Raw genomic sequence first — 26833 nt, 5'->3', positions numbered from 1 at the left:
GTGACAACTGGCAGCTGAGTTTACTTAGAAGCGAAAGCACCCAATTAAAGACCAAACATCGCTTCCTTATTCTTCTTCATTTCCTTCTCTCTATATAACTACCCAATCTCACATGCTTTATAATGCTTTTAGATGTAAGTGACTGAATTATTACCAACTGTGGGGCTTTCATCTTCAAGACTGTCAGTCTATGTTCCACATTTCTCAGGAGGAAGAGACGATTATAACTATATTTTTGCTTACCAAGAGAATTGTTAATGGTTATCCTGGAGGAAAAAAAAATCTATAAATATCCAACCTATAATGATGCCTTAAGCTTACTTTCTTCCTTCACTAATGAAATTCTTTCCGAGTGCATTGCAGAATTGCAACATAACCATTACACCGTAAAAAGAGACAAAGCCTGTAGTGAATTTTTTCTTTTACCTGTTTAGTCCTCATTTTGGAATCCAACGACAGATTGTTGTAGGTATAATGTGCCTGTGTGACTCCACAGAAGAGAACAGCAACTATGCCTGAAATTCAAAAACACACCAGTCAAAACCAATTTTCTTCCCCATCTAAGCCAAAGGATAGGGCCACATCAGCTAGAAGAAGGCGGACATGGTGTCAATAGAGTTAAAGCTGCTAATAATTACCATAATTACCAGTCTCCATAATTAAAGGGATCCTGTAGTGGTGTATACCTTGCTCCTTGTTTTAAACACGGGTCTTACAGGATTAACCTAAAGAAAAGTTTTAAGAAGCACATTTTTTTCCTGAGGATAAATGATTCCCTGGTCACAAGTTAGGAAAGTTATACTTGGGAAAAAATAAAAATTAAAAAAAAAAAAAAAAGGAAAGTTATACTTGGGGAAACAGAACAAAAGACCACATAGTCAGCTAGGGGCTTTTCATAGCCAGTGCCAACAGCTTCTTTGCATTTTATCTCAAACATTGGCATATGGGAGTCCAACCATTGGCTTTCTGTATAGGGTCAACACCATCAGGATTTGCTTTTGTCAAACATTTTTCACTGGGTACCCTGAAGCACCTGAAGAGGTTCCTGCCATACATAATTTTAGAGTCACAAATCTAAGAAATCTGTAAGGGTTTTGTTGCCCCTGCCAATACCTCTACTTGCTGAGCATGAGAGAAAGGTCTCTGTTTGCCCCCGTGCCTCCTTGACAAAGCTGGGTGTTCTATTTTCTGCTGAAGAATCTAATGAGCACATCCAAACCACACGCTCCTTGCAGGTAAGCTGGTTTGTGCTTGTGTGCTTCCCACCCGCAGTGGGGCCTCAGCTGCTTCTAGGCTGGCTTTAGGATTGCTTTCTTAAGCCCTCAGTATACCGAGCTTCCGATGCAACAGGAAGCCATACATACACTAGATGTTCCCTGGGGGCAGAGGAGTGGCAACCATGGGACAAATTTTATTTGTCTCTGGGCTGCTCTTTTCTGTTATCACCCCTGAGCTGGGGTAGGGAAGTGGTGGGTGTGCCATTCTACTTTGGATTAAAGATTCTATTAATTATGGGAAATTGAGATAGAGGAGGGCTTTGGGAAAAACACAAGATGTAAGTATTCCTCAAGTCAGACCAAGGGGATCAAATTGAATTTTAAGCAGCAGAATCTTTCCAACTAAAAACACTCATAAATTAAATGCTGATGATTCTTAAGAGTATAGAGATATGTGAACTGAATACTGACATTGCAAATGAATCCACAATAAAGAATTTTAAAGAACCAAGCTTTTTTTCTTTTTTTCTTTTTGTATTTAGACTGTATGCTTCCATTTATATGTTGGTTATTACTTGGATTGGCTTTGGATAAAATATTGCTAGGACATATTTACCTAATACAAGTGCATAGACATTTACATTACTTATTTCCTTTTAATATGCTTCAAAATTTTGGGCAAAAGAATAAAAACGACTAGGAAATTCTGCCAAGAAATACATATGCAGTAAGCATTCGATAGATTTTGGGGTAACTTTTCAGTTTCTTAGCTTCTCTTCAGAAATTCTAAGAAAAGGATGCTTATAAAATATTATAAGGTACTCTTCACAAAAATTCTATTAAAAAACAACCAAGACCTGGGGAAACTTTTAGGGTACTGAAGAACTTTAAGTACTTTGAAGCACCAAAAAGATTGCCATGCATGTTGTTTTGTTGTCAAATATTTTTCTTTCCTTATTTATAAATGTAATTTATCTATCTATGCTGATTCTTTAGTCTGTTGGAGATTTTTTCAGGTGAGGTTTAGCTGACCCTCCCACTGATGTGGAAACTTTTTGATTATATATTGATTTTCAGAGAAGTGGTGAATAAAAAGGGTGGGAGAGCATGTGGGTAGTGCATAAATGTTCTGAGAACAAGAAGTGGTAACAAAGAAGTGTTCTAAAGAATATGAAGGGGATTTAAGACTGGTTGAATGCCTACGGTAGGCCAAGAATGGACTGTTGGTTGTTTTAACGTCATTTTATTTATTGCATTGATTTATTATCTCACAATAGGCTTAGCACTATTAATCAGCTCTTCCTACTGTCCTCCCCTTCTCAGTAATAGCATCTCCATTCTTCTTGCTGCTCAGGCCAAAATTCTGGATCACCGTCTACTTTTCCTCTCTCTATACTTCAGTGATTTTGTTGGCTTGTCCTTTGGAACTTACCTGAACCCAGCCACTTCTCAACATTGCCTCCCCTGACAACCTTTTCCAAGCCGCCATCATTTTTTTTTTCACCTAGATTACAGATTCCAGATTGGTCCCCCTGTGTCCTCTGTTAACCTCCTCCTGCAGTCTAGCTTCCATCTAGTCATTAAGACAATTGAGATCATGTCAGTCCTCTTCTTTAAATTTTGTAATAGATCTCCATAACTAAAAGGCCTATATGATCTAGTCCTGCCCCCTTCTCCTCTTCCCACAGGTCTCTAAGCTCATCTCCTACTATACTATACCTACCTCTTGCTGTACACTATATCCTTACTAAGTAAGTACTTTCCACTGCAGGACCCTTGAGTTTCTGGTTCCCACTGTTTGGAAAGCTCTTCTTCAGACTTCTTCCTTTCTTTTTTTTAAGATTGTGTTTATTATTTGAGAGAGAGCATGAGAGAGAGAGAGAGAGAGATAGCACAAGCAGGGGAGAGGCAGAGGGAGAGGGAGAAGCAGGCTCCTTGCTGAGCAGGGCGCTGGATGTGGGGCTCAATTCCAGGACCCTGAGATCATGACCTGAGCCCAAGGCAGACACTTAACGCACTGAGCCACCAAGATGCCCTGGAAAGTTCTTTAGATAACCACATGGCTCTCTTTTTCCCTTAAGATGCTATATATCAGACAGGTCTTCTGTATGCATTGATCCCTCCCATCATTCTTTACTTGTTAATCTTGCTTTGTTTTTTTAAATATTATTTACTTCCATCTAACATTTTATAAGTTCATGTGTTTATTTTCTGCCTTCCAGCACTGCAAAGGAAAGCTCATTGAGGGCAGGGAGGATTCATTGGTCCCTAAGCCTTTGAGCAAAGCCAGGCACATGATAGGCATTCAGGGAGTATTTGTTGAATAAATTAATGAATATTCCTATTCCCATTTAACAAGTAAGAAACAAAAATAATTTACTTAAGGTCACCTTGAAAGTGGCAGAGCTGAGATTCAAAATTCACAAACTCCCTGTGTTTTCCTGCCTGTAACAGACCATCTGTGAATTTTTTTAAGGTAATCTTAAACCATTTAAAAAATATCATTTCTGATGTCCCAGGGAAAACGAGATATGATGATGAAGATTACATATCTGAAGGGGCTGGGCATCTTGTTTCAGGATATATTCCCTAGTAGCTCCATTGGTTTTTGTTTCCTTGCCTCCATTAGAACACTAACAGGCAATGTTTTTGCTAATACTTTCTTTTTTTTTTTAGTTCTGTGTACAGATACATCACACAAACAAACAATGAAAAGTATGCCTATATGACCAGAGGCTTGATGTTATAATTAAAATAAAACAACTGAGTTGATCTCACCTTTAGTATTAGCCTACATAATCGTAATTCTCTACCTTAGTTATTAATTAACTTACACAAATTACTGTAATTAGTATGACTTTTACAAGCCAAAACATATCTTAAATGTCTCATCTAAATGCACCTATTATCTATAAATTCTCTGCCATCTAAGCATATTCAGAGTTGGAAGTTTTCTCTCTTACAAAATTGCATTTTAGCTGTCATTGTATTTTTGCATACCTATGCCTGCTGGCACTAGTTGTACTACTGTTACTTGAGGCCCTAGACAACCCTCTTACAGGCTCTGGATGTCGTTCTCCAGTGTAAAAGGGGAAGGAGGGGCACCAAGTTCTCTTTCTAGGAGTCAGCAAGCCAGTGTCTCTGCTCCAAACCTATCTTCTTGGGCTTGTCCTGTGATCTTGGGGCCGGGGCTCTGCAGACCACATCTCCCTTTGCCAGAACCTGTTGAGCTCTGCCCATAGGAGCCCCAAAGGGAGGCTAGGATGCAGGAGTAGAGAAAAGGCCTTGCTGCCTTCTTGCTTGCCTGCTGCTTCTATCAGCGCATCTCAGCAACGGTTTTCACCATAGCTTTCACAGCTGGTTCCAGCCTCATGGGCCACCCTCAGAGAAAGCAGCAAGAGCCAGCGGGTGACCTCAGAGGTCTGGGTCCCAGCTCCAGCAGTTCCCTCTTAGGAAATTCTAGATTCTCTTCCATTTGCTCCTCCTGTCCCAGTGTTTACATTTGCTTCCTACAGTCACTACCTGTATGGCCTCGGTGTCCCCTTTTAAAATTTTCAGCTCTCTGCCACCTGTATACCCAATCTCTTGCACTAAACTATGGGCACAGCCAGCTAGTTTCTTTTTTCCTGACTGATTCCTGACCAGGACTCACTAGTGGGTCCCTTTTCATTCTAAACGTTGATGGTTCTCTGAAACCACTGAAGGTTTGTCATCCAGAGATAAGATCCACCCTGTAGTCTGTTACAATTGGACAATGGCAGATGCCAAAGGTAGCTGAGATGCTGTGCCAAGTCCCAGAGGACTGGACTCAAGTCTCCTTTCAATCCCACTTATGGTTAGAATTGACATTTTGAAAAGGTGTGAGTTTGAGCCACTAGATTAGATAGAACAAGAGGCTTGGGGGCAGTGACTAAGTTAGGCCAAAAACTATTAAAAAGACATGGGTTACACCTGGATATGTGCCTTCTAATTCCCAGTCACCCGACCTTTCCAAAATATGAGCACTATCCTACAGTGGAGTGTGAGAAGCTCCCTATCACCTGAAATGTTTGGGTTGAATGTCTGCCAGAGCTGCTGTGGGAAAAATTTCTCTTCATAAAGTAAGGGTGTGGATATCCTCCAGTTCCCTGGGTCTGTCATTTTCCTATATACTTTTTTATTAATTCACTAGGATTAACAGCCCAATTTAGTCTTTTTTTTTTTTTTTTTTTAAGTTTAGGACAAGGAACTAATACTGGTTCCAAATGAAACTCATTTGGAGTAGAGGTAGCCCAAGCTTCTCAAAAGGTAAAGACAAGATCAATTTAGAGACTTCCTAATATCCTTTTAATTTGACACAGATGACTCTTCTAAAATAAAATTTTAAAACACATCATTACCATACCTTCTAATCATAAAAACTTAATTTTTTCAAGGGAGCTATGAGGTTTAGAGATAAACTCAGGAAGTCTCCTCTGTGTAGGAAAAAAAAAATGTTTCTAAGTCTTTAGACCACAAACTTTCAGGTCAAAGGACACTGAAAACGGTGAATTTTGATGGCTGTGTTCAAGTGACAGAAGCAGCTCACCTCCAAAGAACCCACTTCCTTTCTTTTCTCTTTCTGCTGTATTTCAGCTGTTTTGCTCATCCTTGTCCCTTCCAGGCTGTGCTTTATTTACAGCATATACTACTGTCCTTCCCATACATCAGAAGCTTCTTGACCCCACCTGAAAACTTAGCGATGGCCCAGGAATCTGGATTAGGCAAGAGAGATTTCAAAATCTACCCAGTGCTTCTGGAATGTTAATGTACATCTGAATTACCTGGGAATCTTGTTAAAATGCAGATTCTGCTTCAGAGGCTTGCAGTGGAGCCTATGATTCTGCATTTTGTAGGACCAAGAAAGTCCCTGCCACTGGTTGTAGCATCACACTTTGAGAAGCAAATCTCTGAGCAACATTTGGTATTAAGTATCAATTCACCTTTGCTATGGCTTGGCTTCGACCTTGTATGGTCCAAAATGTCTTTTCCTAACTACAAAAAAAATGTTTTAAAATTGTATTTCTGGGCAGCCCCAGTGGCTCAGTGGTTTAGTGCTGTCTTTGGCCCAGGGCGTGATCCTGAAGACCCAGGATCGAGTCCCACGTTGGGCTCCCTGCATGGAGCCTGCTTCTCCCTCTGCCTCTCTCTCTCTCTATCTCTCAATAAATAAATAAAAAATCTTTTTTTTTTTACATTTATTTATTTATTTATTTATTTATTTATTTATTTATTTATTTATTTATTTTATGATAGTCACACACACACAGAGAGAGAGAGAGAGGCAGAGACAAAGGCAGAGGGAGAAGCAGGCTCCATGCACCGGGAGCCCGACATGGGATTCGATCCCGGATCTCCAGGATCGCGCCCTGGGCCAAAGGCAGGCACCAAACCGCTACGCCACCCAGGGATCCCTAAAAAATCTTTTAAAAAAATAAAAAAATAAAGTTATATTTCTGTGTTTTAGTCTCTATTTTTCTTTCTGTACTTTTCAGAATTGACATGATTCTATGAAGTTAATTTCAATTTCATGGAACAATTATCTATCAAGGACATTTAAGGAGTTTAATTTTTTTATTTTAGAATTATTTATTTTTAATCCCAGCAATACTAGAATGTGAAAGAAATTAGTTGCATGGAATAAAATTGATAATATATTTTGCTGTCAACAGTTTAATAATTTTCCTCCTAAAGAGGAAAATAAATCACATTCTTTGATCATAATTTTATAAAATTGGAAATTAACAAGAGAAGTATATCTACAAAAATGTATCCATTAGGGATTTTCAATTGTATGCTTCTAGATGAAGTTGGAGTTGAAGATTAGATCAAATTTGAAATTTTAGCTTATGTAAAAATAAATAATAGTAAATGTAGATTACATTTCTTATCAAAATCAATGAGATGAAACCAGATTATTCAGAGGGAATTTTATAGTCTTGCATGCATTCAATTAGAAAAATAAAATAAAAGAATTGGACTATTTACCTCAAGAAGCTAGGCAAAAGACAATAATGGACTCAAATAAAGTAGGATTAAAAACCTAATAAAAGAAAAGTGAAAACAAAATTGTCAAAGAGAACATATAAAAACTATATTTGAGGGGCACCTGGGTGGCTCAGTCAGTTAAGTATCTGCCTTCAGCTCAGGTCATGATCCAGGGTCCTGTGATGGAGCCCCATGTCAAGCTCCCAGCTCAGTGGGGAGTCTGTTTCTCCTTCTTATGCCTCTACCCCAGCTTGTGCTCTCTCTCGCTCACCCTCTATCAAATAAATAAAATCTTTAAAAAAACAAACAAACTAGATTTGGTTAGTAAAATTGAGAGTTGTAAAGTAACCGTGTGGGTTATGTCTCTCAGGACCTGGAGTCTGTTATGTCTCCATCCTTCCCATTCTCTGGTCGTGGCTGCAGGTAGAAAAGGGGTGACATTGGCCAATGGCTTCGCTCATTTAAGAGTCAATTTCCTCATTTGGATAGCACCCAATCTGTCTTACAGGTCTGTTCCGTGTATAAAGCAGTATCATGGATAGTAACATGCTTCATAAACTAAACATTGATAAGTACATACATATAAGATTTTACTATTACTAGAAGTAGATGAAATAAAGAAGACATGAAAAGAAGAAACAACTTAGAGAAGCTCATTCCACGGATAGACACAACAACACTTCCTGTTTAATTAATTTTAAATACTTCCTGTTTAATAAATTGCTGGGGGAAGAGGTACAAAGCATCCAGTCCATGTCTTGCATATTCTATACCTTTAATCATCATTTTTTTTTTTTTTTGCCATTTCTTCCACAGTAACTCCTGCATCAAGGAAAAACAAATGAAAATGTGCTCCTTACTTCTAGTAATCCAAACTTAGACAATTCTCAGTAATACTACAGTTAAGGTACCAGGTTTTTGCAAGTTACCTTGGGTATCTACTATCATCTACTCAGATTCTATTCATGTGTGGAGGTCATCGTGAGCAAAGCACAGGTTATGGCTATGGGGACACAAGGAGGAATGAATCTGGTCTTAGGCCTCAAGCAGCCTTATATCTCCTGACAGAGACAACATGTACGCAAAGACATAGCAGGTATAATGCAGTAGGTGATAAGAAAACAGAAATCCTGAGACAGTGTGATTTCTTTTGGGCTATAGAAGGTGGGAGAGAGCTGGAGAAAATTTTCCAAAAAAAGTGCAGAGGCATTTGGGCCTTGAAAGATGAGAAAGTTTGAGGATGGAGGGTCAGGAGTAGGGAATTCAATGTGAGTGAAGGGAGAGAAGTAGGAGGCTGTGGGGCATGTGTGAGAAACATGCAGTCTCCCTGCACACTTTGGGTTTTAATCAATTATAGGTTAGGGCATAAATACAAATTGAATTAATCACATTTTTCTATGTAAAAAACTTAATAAAGGAAACAACTATTACACTGTATTCTTAAAATGGTCAAACCAATTACTGTAAGTACAGAATCTTACATGTTTTATTCATCCTTTTATTTATAAAAATTAGAAATATGAAGCATCCGGTATGTCTATCCTGTGCAGGCAGACATTATTACAACTTCCTTCCCAACAGAAGTAAAAACTGATCACTCTGTTTCCATCTCTACTGCAAAAACAAGCAGTCACTAAATGCAACGGCTGCATTGCATGTCTAAGATCTTGGATTCAAGTTCTATTTACAGGGTCCTTGACAATGACGGATGGAATCAAGAACATACATCTGGGTCCACGGACAGTAGAACATGCTCGAAAATAGCCGAGACCTAAAATAAAAAGGAGGTCTGAAAGAAATCAAGAAGTGGCCTAGAGAAAATAATAATAATACTTCCTGCCTCATGTGTATACTCAAGATTGCCTTTCAAAGCTGTCTGCACAGTGGAACTTTAGTGGTGTACAAGATCGCTGAAGGGCTGGTGGCAGGGACTCATTTATGCAATTTGAAGTAAGAACTAGAACCGATACTTTATGACACTAGCTAAAAGAGCTGTTTGAGAAACCACAAAGAGGTACACAGCTAAATTCAAATTAATTGGCAAGCAAAGAAATTTAGGAAACAGCATGAGGAGCTCCATAATTCTTTGGGAAAAATAATGATTCTGCTGGCAAGTACATTCTTGCCACAGAGATCAATTTTCATAGGACAATTAACACCTTATGGTTAACAGAGTGCCATGTACACTGTTATCCTTGATTCCCGTTTCTGGACCCTTTCAGAAAGCATTAGTACTACTAAATATTGTATATGTATATTAAGCTTGCATGATCAAGGTTCAGTGTGTAGCTGTAAATTATATAAGGAAAAATGTACGACATTGGACATCAAGGGGCCCGGGACCTATCTGATCACAGTTCATCCACTGAGTTGCATAACTGGGGCAATTTAAACGCATCACCTGGTCCATTGTTTTCTTTTCAATGAATTAAAGAAGATGGTCTGCATTAGTATTCATCAAATTGGAATATAAAAGAAAACCCACTGAAAGATGGAAGAAAATATAAAAATGTCAGTTTTTAATTAGAAAGAATTTTTGTGTATTCTAAAGTATGTAAGTAACTCTGTGGGCAAAAAATTACCTTTTTGTGCAGATAGGTTCATGATAAAGCTTTTTTTTTTTTTTTTTTTTTTTGTCAATAGGGTCAAGGAACTCCGGCAAACGCTGCTCTAAATGATCTCTAAGCACTTTTCAGTCTTAAATGTCTGTGATCTGAGTGGCTCAGTTTTTACATTGGCTTCAAGGTCTGCATATATGGAACTGAAGAATTACCCGGGGTCCCACAGCCTCACACTGACTTCCTGTCAGCTCAATTACCGATTACCAGGTCCCTTGACCTAGAGCATCTCCAGCCCTGGGTGAACACCCTCCCTCTTTGCACTCCCATAACAGTGCCCACAGACGTTGGGTGCGGAAATGCAGGTTGGTCAAAAGAATGAATCTCCATTTTAAAAAATTTTGAAAAGAGAATGCAAGAGAAATTAGTTTTTGATCCTCACATACAAATAGATGTTTATCTGGATTTATTAGTGGCCGGGTCCATTTTCTTCTAATATTTAAATTTTCTTATTCAAGAATATTGTCACCTACAGTCTTGGTTACTGATAACATTATTCAGTAGTTCTTTTTTCATTAAAAGTTGATGAAGCCTTCAGATACAGAGGCTGAAAAATAAACGTCTGTCACAAGGAGCATGATTTTCTTTGACATTAAATGGAGACTTGAGGGGTTTCTAAGACTGAAGAATATTGCATTTTTGGACAGGATATATTGATTATATTATCAGAACACAGAAAGAGAGTGAGAGAGAAAGAAAAAATGTGTCTTGCTCTCAGATTGTACTCTGAGGGGTTTTAAAGTTGATGGGTTATTTTTCCATGCCACGCTTTTATTTATCTTTGATCTAGTAAAAAGAGACATTTCTGACAGGTTTCCTACCACCACTGCTGAATGTGAACCTGGAACTGAGAAGTTAAAGATTTTAAAGAAATGGAAAACTCCTTCAGGGAATATGAAAGATTCCAAGTTTCCAAAGAGTACAATTACTGTCTAGTTCACCATATTTGGCAACACCACAGTTGGCAGATTAATCATGAATCTGTGGAATATAACATCAATACAGAAGGCAGCACGAATCTATGTTCTTGTTTCTGGTTTCTCCAATGCAGTGTAGGCATGCATTTAAGAGTTACTTCCTGTCTATGTTGCAAGGTTTATAAATTTCCATTTAAAACAAAAATCTCCTTCAAAATTTAGCAGAGGGTCTTTATGCAAATTAAGTTGGGATCTGCAGAAGAAGAAAAACACGTTTTCACTTATATCCTTGACATTCCATCTCAAGCCTTGGTGTTCATCAGCTTACTCTCTTTTCAGTTTTCATTTCCTTGGAGTCAGCTAACACACTTTCACCAAAGTCACCTAACCCTCTAACGAACAACCTGACCCAAGATGTCCGTGTCCAATTTCCCATCATACTCTTCCATGTAGTTTCTACATTTTCATAGAATCCAGAAGACTTTTGGATGAAATAATTTCTGTGTCCCTTTTTCTATTGCATATATTTATTCATTTATATTCCCCATTTTGGTGGAATGAACCATTGATCAAGTTGATACTGGGGTCTAGGAATTATCCCTGACTCTTACCTTATCCTTCACCTGTATGTTATATATTTGTGCCATCTATCTTCTAACAATTTTCTATCTGTAAAGAAAATGGGTTTTTGAGAACGAACTTTCTTTTTCTTTGGCTCCTATGCCTCCTGGCACCATGAGGAAGGCATTAAACAATGACTGAAAATATTTACAGTGAAAAAAGCCGGGGTAAATTTGTCCACTACTTAAGTTACATGTGCAAGGTTGTTTGAATATTGAAATGATGAGCTATTCAGTTCAAGAAAGTGCAGGTGTGAGTTAATGAGTTATTATGCGAGGAGATGTACGTTACACCTGTGTTTATTGAGACGGCAACGTTGCATGTTTGCCCTTGGTTCAGTGTGTTGGTTAACTAATCCCCTTGAGAATTTTGGGTGCCTATTACTATAGTTTGAATGCCTAATATTCTGAGCCTCCAGATTTTATTTTTGGCTTGGAAAACACTCAACGCACCTCATTTGTTGATGAATTGTTGGCTAATTAAGTTGGATTCACATGGTTCTGTCAATAGGATAGCATGAGCAATTTTAAGAGATGTCAGCTAATGACATGTCCTTAGAAGCTGAAACTGGCTAGATTTGTTTTAAAAAGCAACTCAAACCAAGTCCCCTCCCAGTGATTTGTTTTATTTACGAAGATCTGGAAATATATTTTCCATCAAGTCATGCAATGCATCACTGGCAAGCCAAATGGAACACATTCACCTCTAAGCTAAAGCCTTCTTGAGAGTTTCAGACAAAATTTTTCCAAGCTGAGAGACGATGGAGATAAGAAGTAATAAGCCAACTTACTCATATGGAGCAGTCTCAACACATCCAGTAATAGTCATTTCATTTGGAAATCTTTCTTCCTTGTCTATTGTAAATAAGAAAGACTTTCCCAAGTTTCCTTTTCTGACTACGTACTCTACAAAAGCCTATCAAGAATTGACCTGATAAGCAGAACCTGAACTTCCAAGTGTCAACTTTTCCTTCTCATGACAATGTAATTAGGCCCTTGTCATTTGAGACCAATAGGAGAACATGCCTGAGTGATGGGATTGAGATGAATTAAGTGTTTATGTCATACCTGATATCTGTGTGTTGCATGCTTTTTTCAGACATCTTGGTCAGTTCCCTAGGAAATGGGCCACAACATCATACATTCTCACCCTACTACATTTAAAAAACTTTTCAGAGTTTCTTACTGTCTAGAATCAGACCAGAAAGTCCAAAAACATTACTTAATAATCAGACTTTTTTTCTTTCAGGTTTTTATGTGTTTATTTTCTTAGATAGGGTTCATTCTAAGATGAGTAAATAGCGAGCTATTCTATTTAACTTCTTGCATGAGAAACTGAGGGCCTCCCTCTCCTGCCTTTGCCTTGAATGGACATAAAATATGCCCCAGGAATCTAAAAATGGAAGCTGCCTTTATTACAGCAGTACCTGGAAGCAGAGAAATCATTAGACACGGTGTCAATGTTGCCATTAGAAATCTTACTCTTCGGGTGTTTAATGACAGTCCCTGAAAGTTTGCTTCTGGCAAAAACCTGACCCCCAAAGTCTCAGTGGGGAAACAGATTATAAAAATGAGTCTTCAAACAGCCTATGCAGCTGTGCTTTTTGGTTATCTTTATAAACTGAAAAGCGGCTTCGATGACAGGATTCAATTCCATTACAGATTATGCTATAAATAATACTGCTGAACTATTTTCAATATTCAATTTAAAATAAAAGCTCAGTAACCTAATGACTTCTAGAAAATAGAAGTCTGCACAAGAAAAATTCTATCTGATTAGAAATTAGGTATGCATGTGTACCAGGTGCCTCGTAGAGAGAATACCTTGGGGTCATGTATTTACTCAGAAGCCACATTTTGTACATGTACAATGTCCTTCTATTACAAAGTAATAAAATCCTCTTACTTTGTAGTAAAGAAAATTGAGATTCCAATTGATAGGATGACTTATTCCCATCCCTCAGCAAGCAAGCCAAAGAGCCAGAACCCAGAGACATACCCCTAAAGTGGCTGATTTTGTAAGTAGGGCAGACCCATCCTTATACATTCTCTTTCTCTGCTCTCCTGGCATGTAAGAACTCCCTAAAGTCCATTTCTATCTCTACACCCTTATCGTCTAGAAAGACTCCTCACTTGCATTTGACATTTTGCCCAGTTCTCCCACATAAAAGTTTTCTCAAACCGCACTTGTATGTTTCCAACACCAGAGAATCAAACTTCTGGGTAATTGAAATGCCAGCCTTCATTTGCATGTCTAAAAGCCACTTGTTTCCATAAAACTAAGTTCTTCTATGTGACTATTGAACACTTGCAGGTGCAATTTCCAAGTGACTGGGACGAGGCGGTTGCAAATGTGGCCCTTGAAGTGAAAGATAATCAAAATAAATCAAATGATCATCATCAAATTAGTAAAACTGAACGTGAAAGCAGAAGATGTGGTAATGAGCAAGCCCCCCCTCACACTGAAGTGTTCAGAACGAATCTTATAAGAAGCTGAATCAAAAATGATAATGAACACTGTGCAAACTGTCTTCAAAAGCTTGATCCTTTTGGTTTGCCTATCCCTGTGCATCTGGCATAAGAGGGTCCCAAGTGTCCTAGCCTAGAGGCTCCACTGCCTTTGAGCTTCTTTCCCCTTCTGTTCTGTCACCAAGTTATTTAGTTTCATTTGTGGAAATACATCATGGATTATTCCTTCCCTTGTACCGGTTAGGATTCTTGGTTTGCAAGCAATAAACACTAATTCTGGCTACTGTAATCAGAAAAGAATTTACTGGAGAGAAGAGTGATAGCTCTCAGAAAATATGCACAAAGGCAGCCCCAGGAATCTGTGTCAGGGGTAAATAGGGGGGGTCCAATAGGGCTTTGTTGTTGGAAAGAACAGGTGCCAACAGTCACACTTCCTTCTATATCCCTTCTAAAGGATCACATCCTAGGGAAAGAGTGTCTGACTGACTTTCCTTCTAAAGTCTTTTTCTCTTTGGCAGGGGAGGATGAGACACCTTGATCAACAAGATGGTATCTGATGGAGGAGGGACAGTTTCCTAAGCAACATCAGGATGCTATTACCTGTGAAAATAAGAATGATTGCTGGGCAGTCCAAATCAACATATGTCTACTATATTCCTCTCAACTAGGCTCTTGTTTCCTCAGGTCTACATGTTTCTTTTTTAGCTTAATAATTAGGGAAATGAAATTGCAGATTAATGTAATTTATGATACATTTTTTAGTTGAAGTATGAATCTGCCCTGGAATATCCTGACCAGTGGACATATATAATCTTCCATATATTATCAGGCACAGGGCACTCATTATCTTATAAAGCAGTCTTTTATTCAGATTTTGGAAATGTTTCCTCTTGTCAAGCTAAAATCATCCATTCTATTGCTCAAAAGATAATGAGCTCAGAATGCTTCAGCCATACTTCTGGTGCTGATAGAGCCCTGGAGGACCTGATAGTCTGATGCAACTTTGGCCTATCAATCCTGATTCTACACATCAGCTCGAGTTCTAGATTTCAGAACTACAGAGAGAATAAATCCAAACGCCTAGTGAAGTCTGCGTGCGTGTAAATAAACAGTAACCAGTTGGAAACTATAATGGAAAAGGTTTTGATTCATCATAATATCCTCAAATATAAAATAGTTAAAAAGTACTTAACATGAAATTTGTAGGTTGAATGTGAAGACAACTATAAAAATTTACTAAAGGCCATAAAAGATGACTTGAATAAATGGAGAGACATAACATATTCCTGGGTGGGAAGACTCAACATTGTAAAAACACCACTTCTCAAATTAATCTAAAAATTTAATGCAACTGCAATCATAATCTCAGTCATTTTCTGCTTGAAACCTAACAAAGTTATTTTCAAGTCCATCTGGAATAATAAATATGTGAGTACAGCAAAGAAGCTCTTGAAAATGGGCAAGGAAGGGTGAGGCATTGATCCACTGGATATTAAGATGAACAATGAAGCTTAAATGATTAAAACAGTGAAGACCAAAGTGGTGCAATAGAAAACCCAGAACATATATATATACGTTTATGTACCTATAGACATGGACATTATATTATAAATACATAGGTTATAGTTGAAGGGTGTTAGGACAAATGGAACGTATCTTCTAGGAAGATAATCAAGTTCCTGCTATCTCCTGTACTACATATCAAAACAAATTCCAGTTGGATTCATAAAACAAGACTCGTAAAAGAAAGTATGCATTATCATTAATAAACACTTAGGCTTTCTATGCAAAAATTAATAAAGCCTTGAGCTTTCTAAGGAGATAAAATTAACCACATAAACTTGAAAATGTCCATACTATCCCTTTCCCTTACTAAGCCAACAAAATGTAATATATTTAAGAGATAAAACCACAAATTGGAAAATATTTATAGCTTACATGGCAGCCAAAAGGTTAATTTTCTAAATAAATAAAAAGCTCCTAAAATTAATATGACAAACAAGCATCTCAGTAGGGAAAAGGAGTAGGACAGAAACAGGGAGTTCAGCAAAAGAGAAATAGAAATTGCCAATGACATGTCACTAGAATGCTTTCCTCAGAACAAATATAATAAATGTAAATCACAGGGGCACCTGGGTGGCTCAGTGGTTGAGCATCTGTTTTTGGCTCCGGTCGTGATCCCAGGGTCCTGGGATTGAGTCCCGCATTGGGCTCCCTACAGGCAGCCTGCTTCTTCCTCTGCCTAAGTCTCTGGCTTGCTCTCTCTGTGTCTCTCTCATGAATAAATAAATAAAATCTTTTAAAAAATAAATGTAAATCACAATGAAATAGAAATTGATTTCATATTAGCAGGGATGGGTACAATTTAGGGTAGTAAAGATATGAGTAAATGAGTTCTCTTTCATTATTTGTGGAAGTATAAAGGGTCACAAATTTTCTGGAGAACAATTTGGGTGAATTTTCCAAGGCATTAAAATGTTAGCCTTTCTATTCATCAGGCAATAGAAATGCATACATCAATCTAAAAGGATAACCAGGGGATCCCTGGGTGGCGCAGCGGTTTGGCGCCTGCCTTTGGCCCAGGGCGCGATCCTGGAGACTCGGGATCGAATCCCATGTCGGGCTCCCTGCATGGAGCCTGCTTCTCCCTCTGCCTATGTCTCTGCCTCTCTCTCTCTCTGTGACTATCATAAATAAATAAAAATTAAAAAAAAAATAAAAGGATAACCATTGCAATCATATTAATAATACCGAAAACTATAAACAATCAAAAGGAGCATTGAGTAAATTGTGGCAAGTTGGTATGATATCATATTAGGCAGCCATTAAATAATACAGATGAAAAATGTTGTGAAAAAGTCATTATAAATCCTTGAGTGAAAAGAAGCAAGTTACTTAAAATTTAAGAAGTATGATTACATTCATACCTGCATGTACATATTTAGTGAAGTGTACGGATATGCATATAATTAGATGTATTCAGACAAATATTAACAATAGCGATTAATAGGTAATAAGAAAACAGGTGATTCCAATTCGATTTCCTTCTGTGAATTTACACTTCCTAAATTGTCTATGATGTTTACACATTACTTGGTCATAAGAAAAAACAAAAATTTGTTTCTTAAAACAGATGGACTTTGTTTAAAACAACAGAAATCCTTTTTTAAAAATAAAATCTTATGTGAAAACCCAATTCTTGGAATCAATAAAAGGGATAGTGTAGGGGTGGCAAGCTGAGAGCCCTGCTCACTTGGTGGGCATCCTTGAGCACCACTTTGAAATGTCAGGGCTCAGGGAATTCTGCTGAGAAACCAATGCATGTTGCCCCATCCCATCCCTCGGACCTACATGATGTGCTGTTCGTGAACCCGGACAGGCTCCATGATGCTGCTTCCCTCCATAACTACTCATAAATGGCTTAATAGTTTATTACACTTAGTTCTTTATAGTCATTGCCATGTATTCATTTGTTAAGGACTTTTTAAAATGTTTTCTAGATTTTAGGCTTCCAATACCTTGGTTTAGTTGTGGGTGGGTTAGAACTAAAAAGATTATATCATTACCAGACACACCCTTAGACAATTATGATTTGATACCATTCCCTCAGATTTCACTGAAGGTTGAAATGAGAAATGACTTTGCGAAGAGTGTATCTCCATCTTCCTTAAAGGTATTTTTTTTTAAGATTTTATTTATTCATGAGAGACAGAGAGAGAAGCAGAGACATAGGCAGAGGGAGAAGCAGGCTCCTGTGGGGAGCCTGATGTGGGACTCCATCTGGGAGCCCTGGGATCACACCCTGAGCCACCCGGGTGTCCCCCTTAAAAGTATTACTAAATATAGTGTCCACTGCAGCATTCAAAGGTCCCTTATACGAGGATACATGTGATAAATTCCCCTAAAATTTTAGTGCCAGAAAAGAAGTTTGCCCATTTTTGTAAATAAGTATGATTTCCTTTTATAATGCTCTATTATTCCTATATAACTCATCATGTTTCCCTTTTGGCTTTGGCTGCCAGAAAGCTCAGAGCTATATTTATTGCCAAACCACAGCAACAAACAGCTGTCTAATTTTGCAGAAAAACTCTATCCCAAAGCACTTGAGTATTTACTCTCAACTAAATGGTCCCATGATATGCATGCCTCATGTTATGAGTTGTCTCAAATCCAATTTGGAAAGAAGCAAGGATTAGATAATAAACAAACAAATACATAAGTAATTTAGACTAAGCAGGCTTGGTATATGACAGTAGAAAATGCTTACACCTAGAGTTCGGTTTGTATCAAATGCCTATTAGACACATTGCTTACTCTGGAGTAGTGCTCTGGAGCGAGTGTGCCCCTTGGGTGCAGCCATGGGCTCTTGGGTCTGCTTCTGCGGCCCACACCTGTATTCACCTATCCCATGATGCTGGCTCTCTAGGGGTAGTCTGTGTGCCATCCAATAAGAATATCAGGTTGAAAGGGGTGGCAAAAGAGCAAGGTACAGGTAAACTAGCCATTTATACATGGACTGTAACCTTTAAATAGTTAATAAAACAAGATCTTGCTGAAACGGACCAGGAAATAAAAAGGCAATTTTCACACATAAAAATAAGCAGCTTTGAGGTACTGGGGTGTGTGTGTGCATGTGTGTGTGTGTGTGTTTATTATAATATTCAACATAGACTAAAAAATATCAGGTGAGTTAAGATACTTTTTTTACTTTTTTAGAAGGTCAAATATGTGTTCTTACTGTTAACATTACTTACATCATTTTACAAAACGATGAGGGCTGAAAAGGGCATGGAATATGGAGGAAAGGGAACCAAAATTATTTTGAATGGCTGATATAAATTTTATACCTTTATTTTTTAATTTAAGGGACACTGTTGTTCCTTTTCTCTGGAATGAATAAGCTCTTCAGCAACCTCCCTCATAACAAGAGAAGACACTACCATAACAGACATTGATTTAGATACAAGGGCCCATAGGGCGGGCTCTGACAATGTAGCTTTCATAAGTCTCCTAAGAACTGGCAGATGGCTTTCTGCATCAGCAACAGACGCCTTCAAAGCCTGTGGGAACAGGGTGGCCCCTGTGACTCTGCAGTAAGTTGGGTCAGCTGCCCAGAAGGACAGGTTATCATTACAAGAAAGATTTGCCATGCCTTTCACAGGAGAGCCAAACCAGTCTATGGGCATGTGGACCAGGCAGGCTCCTGAGACCCCAAATATCTTCCTCCTCATGAGGGCTTGCTTGATAGTCCACAAATGTAGTTTCATTCAAGGCAGCAACACTTGCTCCTCAAGAGTCTAGCTCTGGAATCAGATCTCCTAGTTTGAAATCCCAGCTCCACTACTTACTGTTGACCCAGTAACGAGTGTAGGCCCTAATTTTGAGTCTTAGGTCTGGGAATTAATAAGAATGTCCATGAGAGGCGGGAAGCTAGTGCTTGGCTCACGGTACTCTGTCAATATACGTCAACTTCTATTATTATTAATTATACTTAAAGTACCACCTAATAACATGTAAATACCCAGAGAGGAATACTTTGTTCCCAGTTAATAATTGAGGGGCGGAGGAGGCCAGTCTCACCGCTTGAATGTCAATTAAGATGACAGTAGTGAGCAGCAAGGGATCCAGGATTGAAACCTGGAAGGAGCAGGGAACTAGGCCAAAGGACAGAAGCAGCTTTGACATTTTGCTCAGAGCCACAGTGATTCTTCTAGGTGGAAAAGCACCCAATCGTTGCAGCTATCCAAGCGCAAATCCTCACTGTTGCAGAAAGGCAATCTAATTGCCGAATCCAGATCACAGGATCCCTTGGGACATCAGGGGCTGCCCCTTTCTCTATTAACTGATCCACCTCAGAGATTCTATATGTAGACTTCTTGTGGGAAGAGGTACTACACTGTAGCCCCGCCACATCAGCTCTTTGTTTCTTTGCAGACAAGGATTCTCCACACTGATGTGTGTGGAAATGTGCACACCCCAGAGAGGCTGCTTACCCGGGTGCTCGCCATTAGCAGCCAACGGCAAACCAGCACCCTTTTCTGCAAAGCAGCTGAGTAGACTTCCATTTATAAAGTCATCCATCACCTCTATAAATCAGTCATTTGTAGGTTTTAACATCCCCTCCCGCCCAGCCAGGAGAGAAGAGGAAATGTCATTCTGGAGACTTTCCCGTTAAGTTGTTGCGTACAGAATGGATGAATTATTGTGTTTTTCTCCTCAGGGTACCCAGGAAAGGCTGATTCAGACCCAACCCCGTAGAAGCGTCAGGGAGGGGAGCCTCTGGGAGCACACAGGTGCCTCACACACCCAGCCCGCTGTGCAGGAGGCAGCACTGACCTGTCAGGCCTGCGGCCTCAGCAGACAGGAAGGCGCTCCACGACAGGAGGAAAAACAGGCCTGTTTCCAGCATGGGGAACTCGCACAGTTTGGTAAATTTGGTCAAGTGACAAAGACAGGTTAAGGGAAACAACAAATGCTTTTACAGCTACCTCTCCTCCTTGGCTGAGGAAAATGAAATCTGGGTGAGATGGTTTTAGGGTAAGGGAACTGATTTTCAGACTGTCACTCTCATTGGGACTGCGCTGAAGGCCAGCTTGAGTTCCAGGCTTCGTTAGGGGGTCAGCACTCCACTAAAAATGCAAAGCTGTATTCAGGTCACAGAAAGGTGTCTTGCTAAGTAAGAAGATAGCATCGGCTCACTGTGGGTACGGAGCCTCTTGAATTTGGCCCTGGCCCTTGGGGCGTGTCCCCTCGGGGACTGCAGCACATCAGGAAAACAGAGCCATGGATGGAGAGCAGAGGCTCAGTGACTTGCTGCAAGTGCGTCAGCACCAAAGGAGGCCACTGCCCCCTGGGGAGTGAGAGTCTGTGGACAGATCACCTGAAAAGACTCCTCTCTTGAGGATGGAAATAGGATCAGGAGGGACATTTATGTTCAGTGATAGGGAAACTACTGGGGCCATCTTAGTATAAGTAGGATAGAGGACAGGTATATTATTTCTAGGTCAGGCAAGAAGCCCTTCGGGAGGCAATGGTTCATTTTGGCTGGGATGACACTTGGTCAATAGCCTATAAATTGCACAGAGAGCAAGAGAAGAGTGGTCTGATCCAAATCATGCAGAGAATGGGTTATGGGAAGATGATTAGGAATATGTGATCCATAGAAAAGGGTTACATTGCAACTGTGCCCACAGCTAGGGAAAAAAATGCCCTGACAAATGAGATGTCGTGTTGCATTTTTATGCTTCAAGACAAACATCTAAAAGAGATTGCACATTAAGAGATGGTTAGCAGAGGGGCGGGGAAGCAAAAAAGCATGACCCCTGGGGTGGAAGACCAAGATTGGAGTCTTGACTCTGCTGGTCACTGGCTGTGTGATTTCTGAGCAATGTATTAACCTCTCTGAGCCTCATTTCTATCCTGTGTGAATTGTCAATGAGCATAATACCTACTCACCCAGGTGTGGAGAATAAAATTAGATGAGGTATATTTAAAATGTCTTGCAAAATTTTAGAAAGCACAAAATGTCAAGAAGAGGCAGAGTGACTTCATGATTGGGAGTGTAGCCTCTGGAAGACAAATTCCACCTCACTGTATCAGCTTCAGCGTGTCCCTCGACCACTTTGTGCCTTGGTTTCCCTGTCTGAAAATGGGGATAAATCACACAACCTACCTCCTAGTTATATAAACCAGCTATGACATGTTAAGCACTCACAAGAGTGCTGGGCATGCAACAAGGAATATGCACGTTTTTCTCTTTTTGTGATTTAAATGAATTTGTTTCATAAACCATCTTTTCTGGAAATAGAGTCAGTAAGGATCTGGAAGCAATTATTTATCTGGAAGAAAACACAGGTTGCCCTTTGCCCCTTTTCAGCATTCCTTCTTATTACTGGGAGGGCAGGCTTTGTTTTTAGTGGGGTTTGTTCCTCTGAATTCCCTCTTCTACTTCGTTGTGGAGAAGGCTGAGGTGGACATAGGACATAGGACATAGGACATTCTTCTCTTTCAACCTTCTCCAGAAAGTAGGTTAGTTCTGGGTCAAGATCCAAGCTTGCATAGAGCTCACAGGCCTATACCCGGAGGAGCACCACCTCATCATGGACAAGGTGTCAAGGCTCAGTGTGGTGGAGGGAATGACTGTGCACCCATCTCCTTTGCAGCCTGAGTTTGTGAGAGGCAAGGCCAGCAGGTGCTACATGACAGCTCTTCCTCCTGAGACTGAACCCCTGTCTCTTCCATTTCTGCAGCATTTTTTCCAGATTTGTTCCAATCTCATGGCAGACTTCTAATCTCCAGGAATTTTTTCCCCTTTCCTTACCAACTTGTTTACTTATGTTTCCATACAGTCCGTTCATATTGAGCATAAGAGAGCTCCAATTTCAGCTTTTCCACCCAGTGCAGGCTCTGGAGTTTAAATCCACCCTGGGTTTAAATCCCAGCCCTGAGATGTCTCAGCTGTATGGCTTTAGACAAGTTGTTTAACCTTTATGTGTCAGTTTCTTTAGCTGTAAAATTGAGATAATAGCAGTATCTCCCTCTCAGTGTTTTTACAAAAGCTATATGAGAAAATCCATTAGCAAAATGCTAATGACAATGGCTGGCAAATGGTAAAGTTCTCTACAAACATTACAGTAATAATAATTGCGTTCACTCTTACTGATATGTGACCCAGAGTAGCAACTAAACCTCCTTGAGCCTCAGTTTCCTCATGTGCAGCGTGAGAATAATAATGGCCTATCTTACAGGGTTGATTCAAATGAAGAGATATATACAAAGGCCTTGACACATGTTAGACATTATGAAATGTTGCTATCATCATTACCATTACTTATGCAAAACAACATGTGGGCTCCATCATAATTCCACTTAATAATCAAGAGGCAATAGGGATCAGTGATCAAATGCATGGTCTGTTTCTTAGTTTCAATCTCCGGGTTTGAATTTTGGCTCTAATATTTACAGCTGTATGTCACTGGGTAATACCTTATCCTTTCTAAGCTTCAGGGTCCGATAAAAATAGTATCTATGTGACATGGTCATTGTGAGGGTCAGTGAGGTATAGCGTATAAAACAAATAGTGAGAGGCCTTAGGTATCATAAGTACTGATATTAATCATTAGATTATTAATGTTATTTTTATTAGAGATCAGCCTTAGATTTCTGAGTTACATTATCTCTTTGTCAAAGGAGTTGACACTCTTTAGGGTTTCTAGGCCAAAATTTTGGAGTGGCCTTTGAGTCTCCCCTCTTCTAATCATTAAGTCCTAGAGATTCTTCTAAACTTTAGTCTCTTTGATGTTTCTTCCACAGCTCATCATCACAGTTTCTCTTGATTCTAATCCTTTTCTGACTCATCCTATGAACTAGTTCCTCATTTATTGTTTAAAAACTGGGCTTTCAGTATGTCACTCTCCTGAGCAGAAACCTTCAGTAGCTAATGGTAGACTACAGAAGGAAACTCAGACTCCTTTGAATAATACTCTAAGAGACTCCACAAGGTGAGTCCAACCCACCTGTGTCACCCCATCTTCCACTGCTCACCATTCCGAGCCCTCTGGTCCTCTCAGGCACATCGTCCATCTCTCATGCCAGCCCTATCCCCACACTTCAATGAATGCTGGTTTTCTCCTGAATCGCTTATCACATAGCTTTTGTCTATATCCTATCTATATTTCAGGCCAAGCCTACATCTCTCTCTGTATGTAAATATTGCTTTTTAAATTATTTTTCAGAATAATAAGACTAGTCAAGAGTCTATTGGACTATTTCAGAAACAATGGACTCATCCACATTTGAATGTTTAGAGTCCTAATAAGGTGGCTATGGGTTTAGCACCAATATTCTACACAACTCTTATTGTAGAGCTTGTCTTTCCAAGGTTGTTACTAATTGAAGGTCATATTTTATTTATCCTTTGACTCATATTAGAAATGCTTAGTAGGGACGCCTGGGTGGCTCAGCAGTTTAGCGCCTGCCTTCGGCCCAGGGCGTGATCCTAGAGTCCTGGGATCGAGTCCTACATGGGCTCCCTGTGTGGAGCCTGCTTCTCCCTCTGCCTGTGTCTCTGGCTCCCTTTCTCTCTGTGTCTCTCATGAATCAATCAATATATATAAATATATAATAAATATATATTTATATATTATTTATATATTTATATATTATTGTAATTATATATATTATATAATATATATATTTAAAAAGAAACCCTTAGTAGAACCTAGTGTTTTAGCAGCTGCTCAGTGAGTAGGGTTCACTGCGTCAGTCCCCATGAAAAAATATCCAACATTTTGCTTTCTTTAGTAGAGCCCTGACACATCTTGCACCTTCTCTTTTCCCCAAGGTCTTTTGTCCTTGATCCTTTGTTGTGCCTCTTTTTACGGCCTCTGTTAAGCCCTCACACTTGACATTGGCTTTCTGGCCTGCTTCCTCAACTCTGACCTATTTCTCCCCATCTGACTGTTCACTAGACAGCTCACTAGACCAGCCTCATTCCCTGGCTCAAATCCTCTAGGAACTCTACCATTCTTCCACCCCACTACTACAAAAGAGGGAATGGGATGACACAATTGCCCAGATATGGCAAACATGTCATTTCTGCCCTGCTTGTAGATCCCCTTCAGTAAAATCACTAAGGATGTTTGCTTAAACCCACAGTGATCTTTGGCTCAGCCAGTCCTATGAGCTAGTGATTGAAAGAAGTTTGAAAAGGAAGAAGAGAATACCTAGTAAATCACTCCCAGTCAATCTTGTCTTGTTCTTGACCTCAGATCATCTTCAGGTTCCCTCTTGACCCTAATACATCCAATCCTGATGCGCCATGCCCATCTATTTCCCTACATGGCAATTTTTCAGATTATTGCTATCTTAGGGTCAGACAGTAGCAGTAGTGCTAGAAAGGCCTTGGACAAGAAAGATCCTGGGCCCCTCTGCTGCTACCAAACTTATGCCTCAAAGATGACTTAGAACTAAGATGGCTCCAGTGGCATTGGATCACATTTGAATCAGACTGTTTAGCCATTTCTTGCTTGGCCTGGAAGTTGTCCATCCTCAGAAACATTCCAGGGACACTGACAGCTCTTAATAGTCCCCAGCTTTCCACACACATGCACAAAGGATATCAGTGCGGTGACAACAGCATATGCAGACCCCATTGCAAACGAGCCGGCGAAGATCCCCAGGAAATTCCCCACGGACTGGAAGAATGCTGCAGCATCAAATGCATTTGGATTCTCCTTGGGACTGTAAATGGATATAGAACTGAAAAGAAAAGATGGTGAAGGTTAATTAGTGACTTCTCTCTTACGGCCCAAATACCAGATGTCAGAAGTTAGCACCCATGTTTGAGGAGGGTACCTTCTATGAGGTTAGCTGCTGGTTGGAAGAGTTCAGGAGAAACAGATGAGGACAGGGAGAGGTAGAGAAAGTAGAGAGCTTTCCCTTTCCTTACAGCCCAATCCCATGGTATCCATATATTGTTGCCAGTCAGTAAACATTTTTATATTGGAAGGGTCATAAAGAATATTGTTTCTGAGCAAACTAGGCATTAAAACATGGTAGGTGTATAAGGAATCTGCTGAGGAGATAGATAACTGTGAATTATTTAGTGGCCATATGTCTTCAGTGCTGTTATATATTCACAAATGCTCCTGATAAAAAGTGCACTTTTATGGCCTGTGCACAAATGGGCAATACAAATCACAGCGTGCACAAAATATTCTGCTGTGATCTTGTCATAAACCACAAAGCATTCCTCCTCTCCAGTGTAACCCTTCAGAAACAGAGCCCAGACGATGCTTAGAGCATCACAGTATTAACCCCTGGGGAAAGACAAAACCCTCATTTTCCCACCGAAACAAATGGCAGCAGCTGCCCGAGGTTATCTTTTATACCCCAATTCTGGTGGCTGCTAACAGATTTATTTCTATAGAGAAAAAGCAATCCACCAATAGGCAGTCTGTTCACTTAAATATTTTTGAGGACACCACATTTGCTATTTTTTTAACCAGGCCCTCAAATCCCAGAATATTCATAAGAAGGACAAGGTACATCCTATTTTAGAAAATATGAACTCCGTATTGTAGCATTAAAATGAACAGATGTGCTAGAACCAGTAGCTTTGGGGAGATAAATGAAGTAACTTTTCAGTTGTTTTTTTTTTTTTTTAAATAGTTTTTATTTTAAATATGAGGTCTTTAAAACCAATCAGGAAAATCAAGAGTTTTGTAATAAATTCTGGAAGAACTTTGTAGCAGTACAGAAAGCAAGAAGTATACTAGACACACTGACTTGAGATTAGATTGGATTTTACAGAGATGTAACGGAATCTTTTATGGTTTGGGTGATTAGAGCATGTTAACTACCTGATTTGACTTTTAGTATCTAGAGACCAGTTAAGGGGGTGGGGGAATGGATTCCAGCTCTTTTACAGGAAGATATGTGGCTTTAAAAAGGTAGTTTTAAATGTTCTTAGTTTTTCCCTGGGTGTCTTTAAACCCCTAAAGTAGGCCAAACACTTCCACTTTGATCATTAATTGGATAAGGAAGATGAATGTGGATCTCAAATGGAGCCCTTGAAATGTATGCGAGAAAAGGATTGCCTTTGAAGTGTTTTCTTTTTGTAAAGTGTTGTGTTTTGCAGACAAAAATGGAAGAGCAAACCCATATTTAGATCCTTTGTATCTGACAGTCCTGAGAATGGGTGTATAACCCCATGGCCATTTTGACACTTGGTGCCCAATGCAAAGCTTAATGTGTGAGTTGACATTCAGTAGCATATTTCCTCATTCCAAAGAAGGAACAAGTGTGATGAAAAAACATTCTATTTGCATTCTGCTTTTCAAACAAAGAGTTCTGCATAGTAACACAGCCTGTGAATAATTCTGTTAATTGCTGAGGCCATCAATAGATCTGATCCATAGAAAGGTAGCTCCTCACCCCCATCTCCACCTCTGCACTCCAGAAAAAATTTTCTCTGTCTTATTTTC

General features: G+C 39.5%; 1 protein-coding gene across 11 annotated transcripts in view; it reads right to left on the bottom strand.

Moving 5' to 3' along the window:
• Nucleotides 1-26833, bottom strand: part of SLC9A9 (solute carrier family 9 member A9) — a 655912-nt gene that overhangs the window by 274757 nt on the left and 354322 nt on the right. For 10 of the 11 annotated variants that reach the window (XM_072792384.1, XM_072792386.1, XM_072792387.1 and 7 more), the window contains 3 exons: nt 24963-25106; nt 20184-20284; nt 427-515 (listed from right to left, as the gene is read on the bottom strand). In XM_072792384.1, coding sequence (XP_072648485.1) covers nt 427-515; nt 20184-20284; nt 24963-25106 — 334 coding nt within the window. Of the gene's footprint in view, nt 1-426; nt 516-20183; nt 20290-24962; nt 25107-26833 lie in introns of all 11 variants that reach the window. The other variant, XM_072792389.1, reaches the window with a different exon arrangement.

This window comes from Canis lupus, chromosome 22 (assembly GCF_048164855.1).
Source record: "Canis lupus baileyi chromosome 22, mCanLup2.hap1, whole genome shotgun sequence".
NCBI lineage: Eukaryota > Metazoa > Chordata > Mammalia > Carnivora > Canidae > Canis > Canis lupus.
This window is presented reverse-complemented; position numbering and strand designations above follow the sequence as displayed.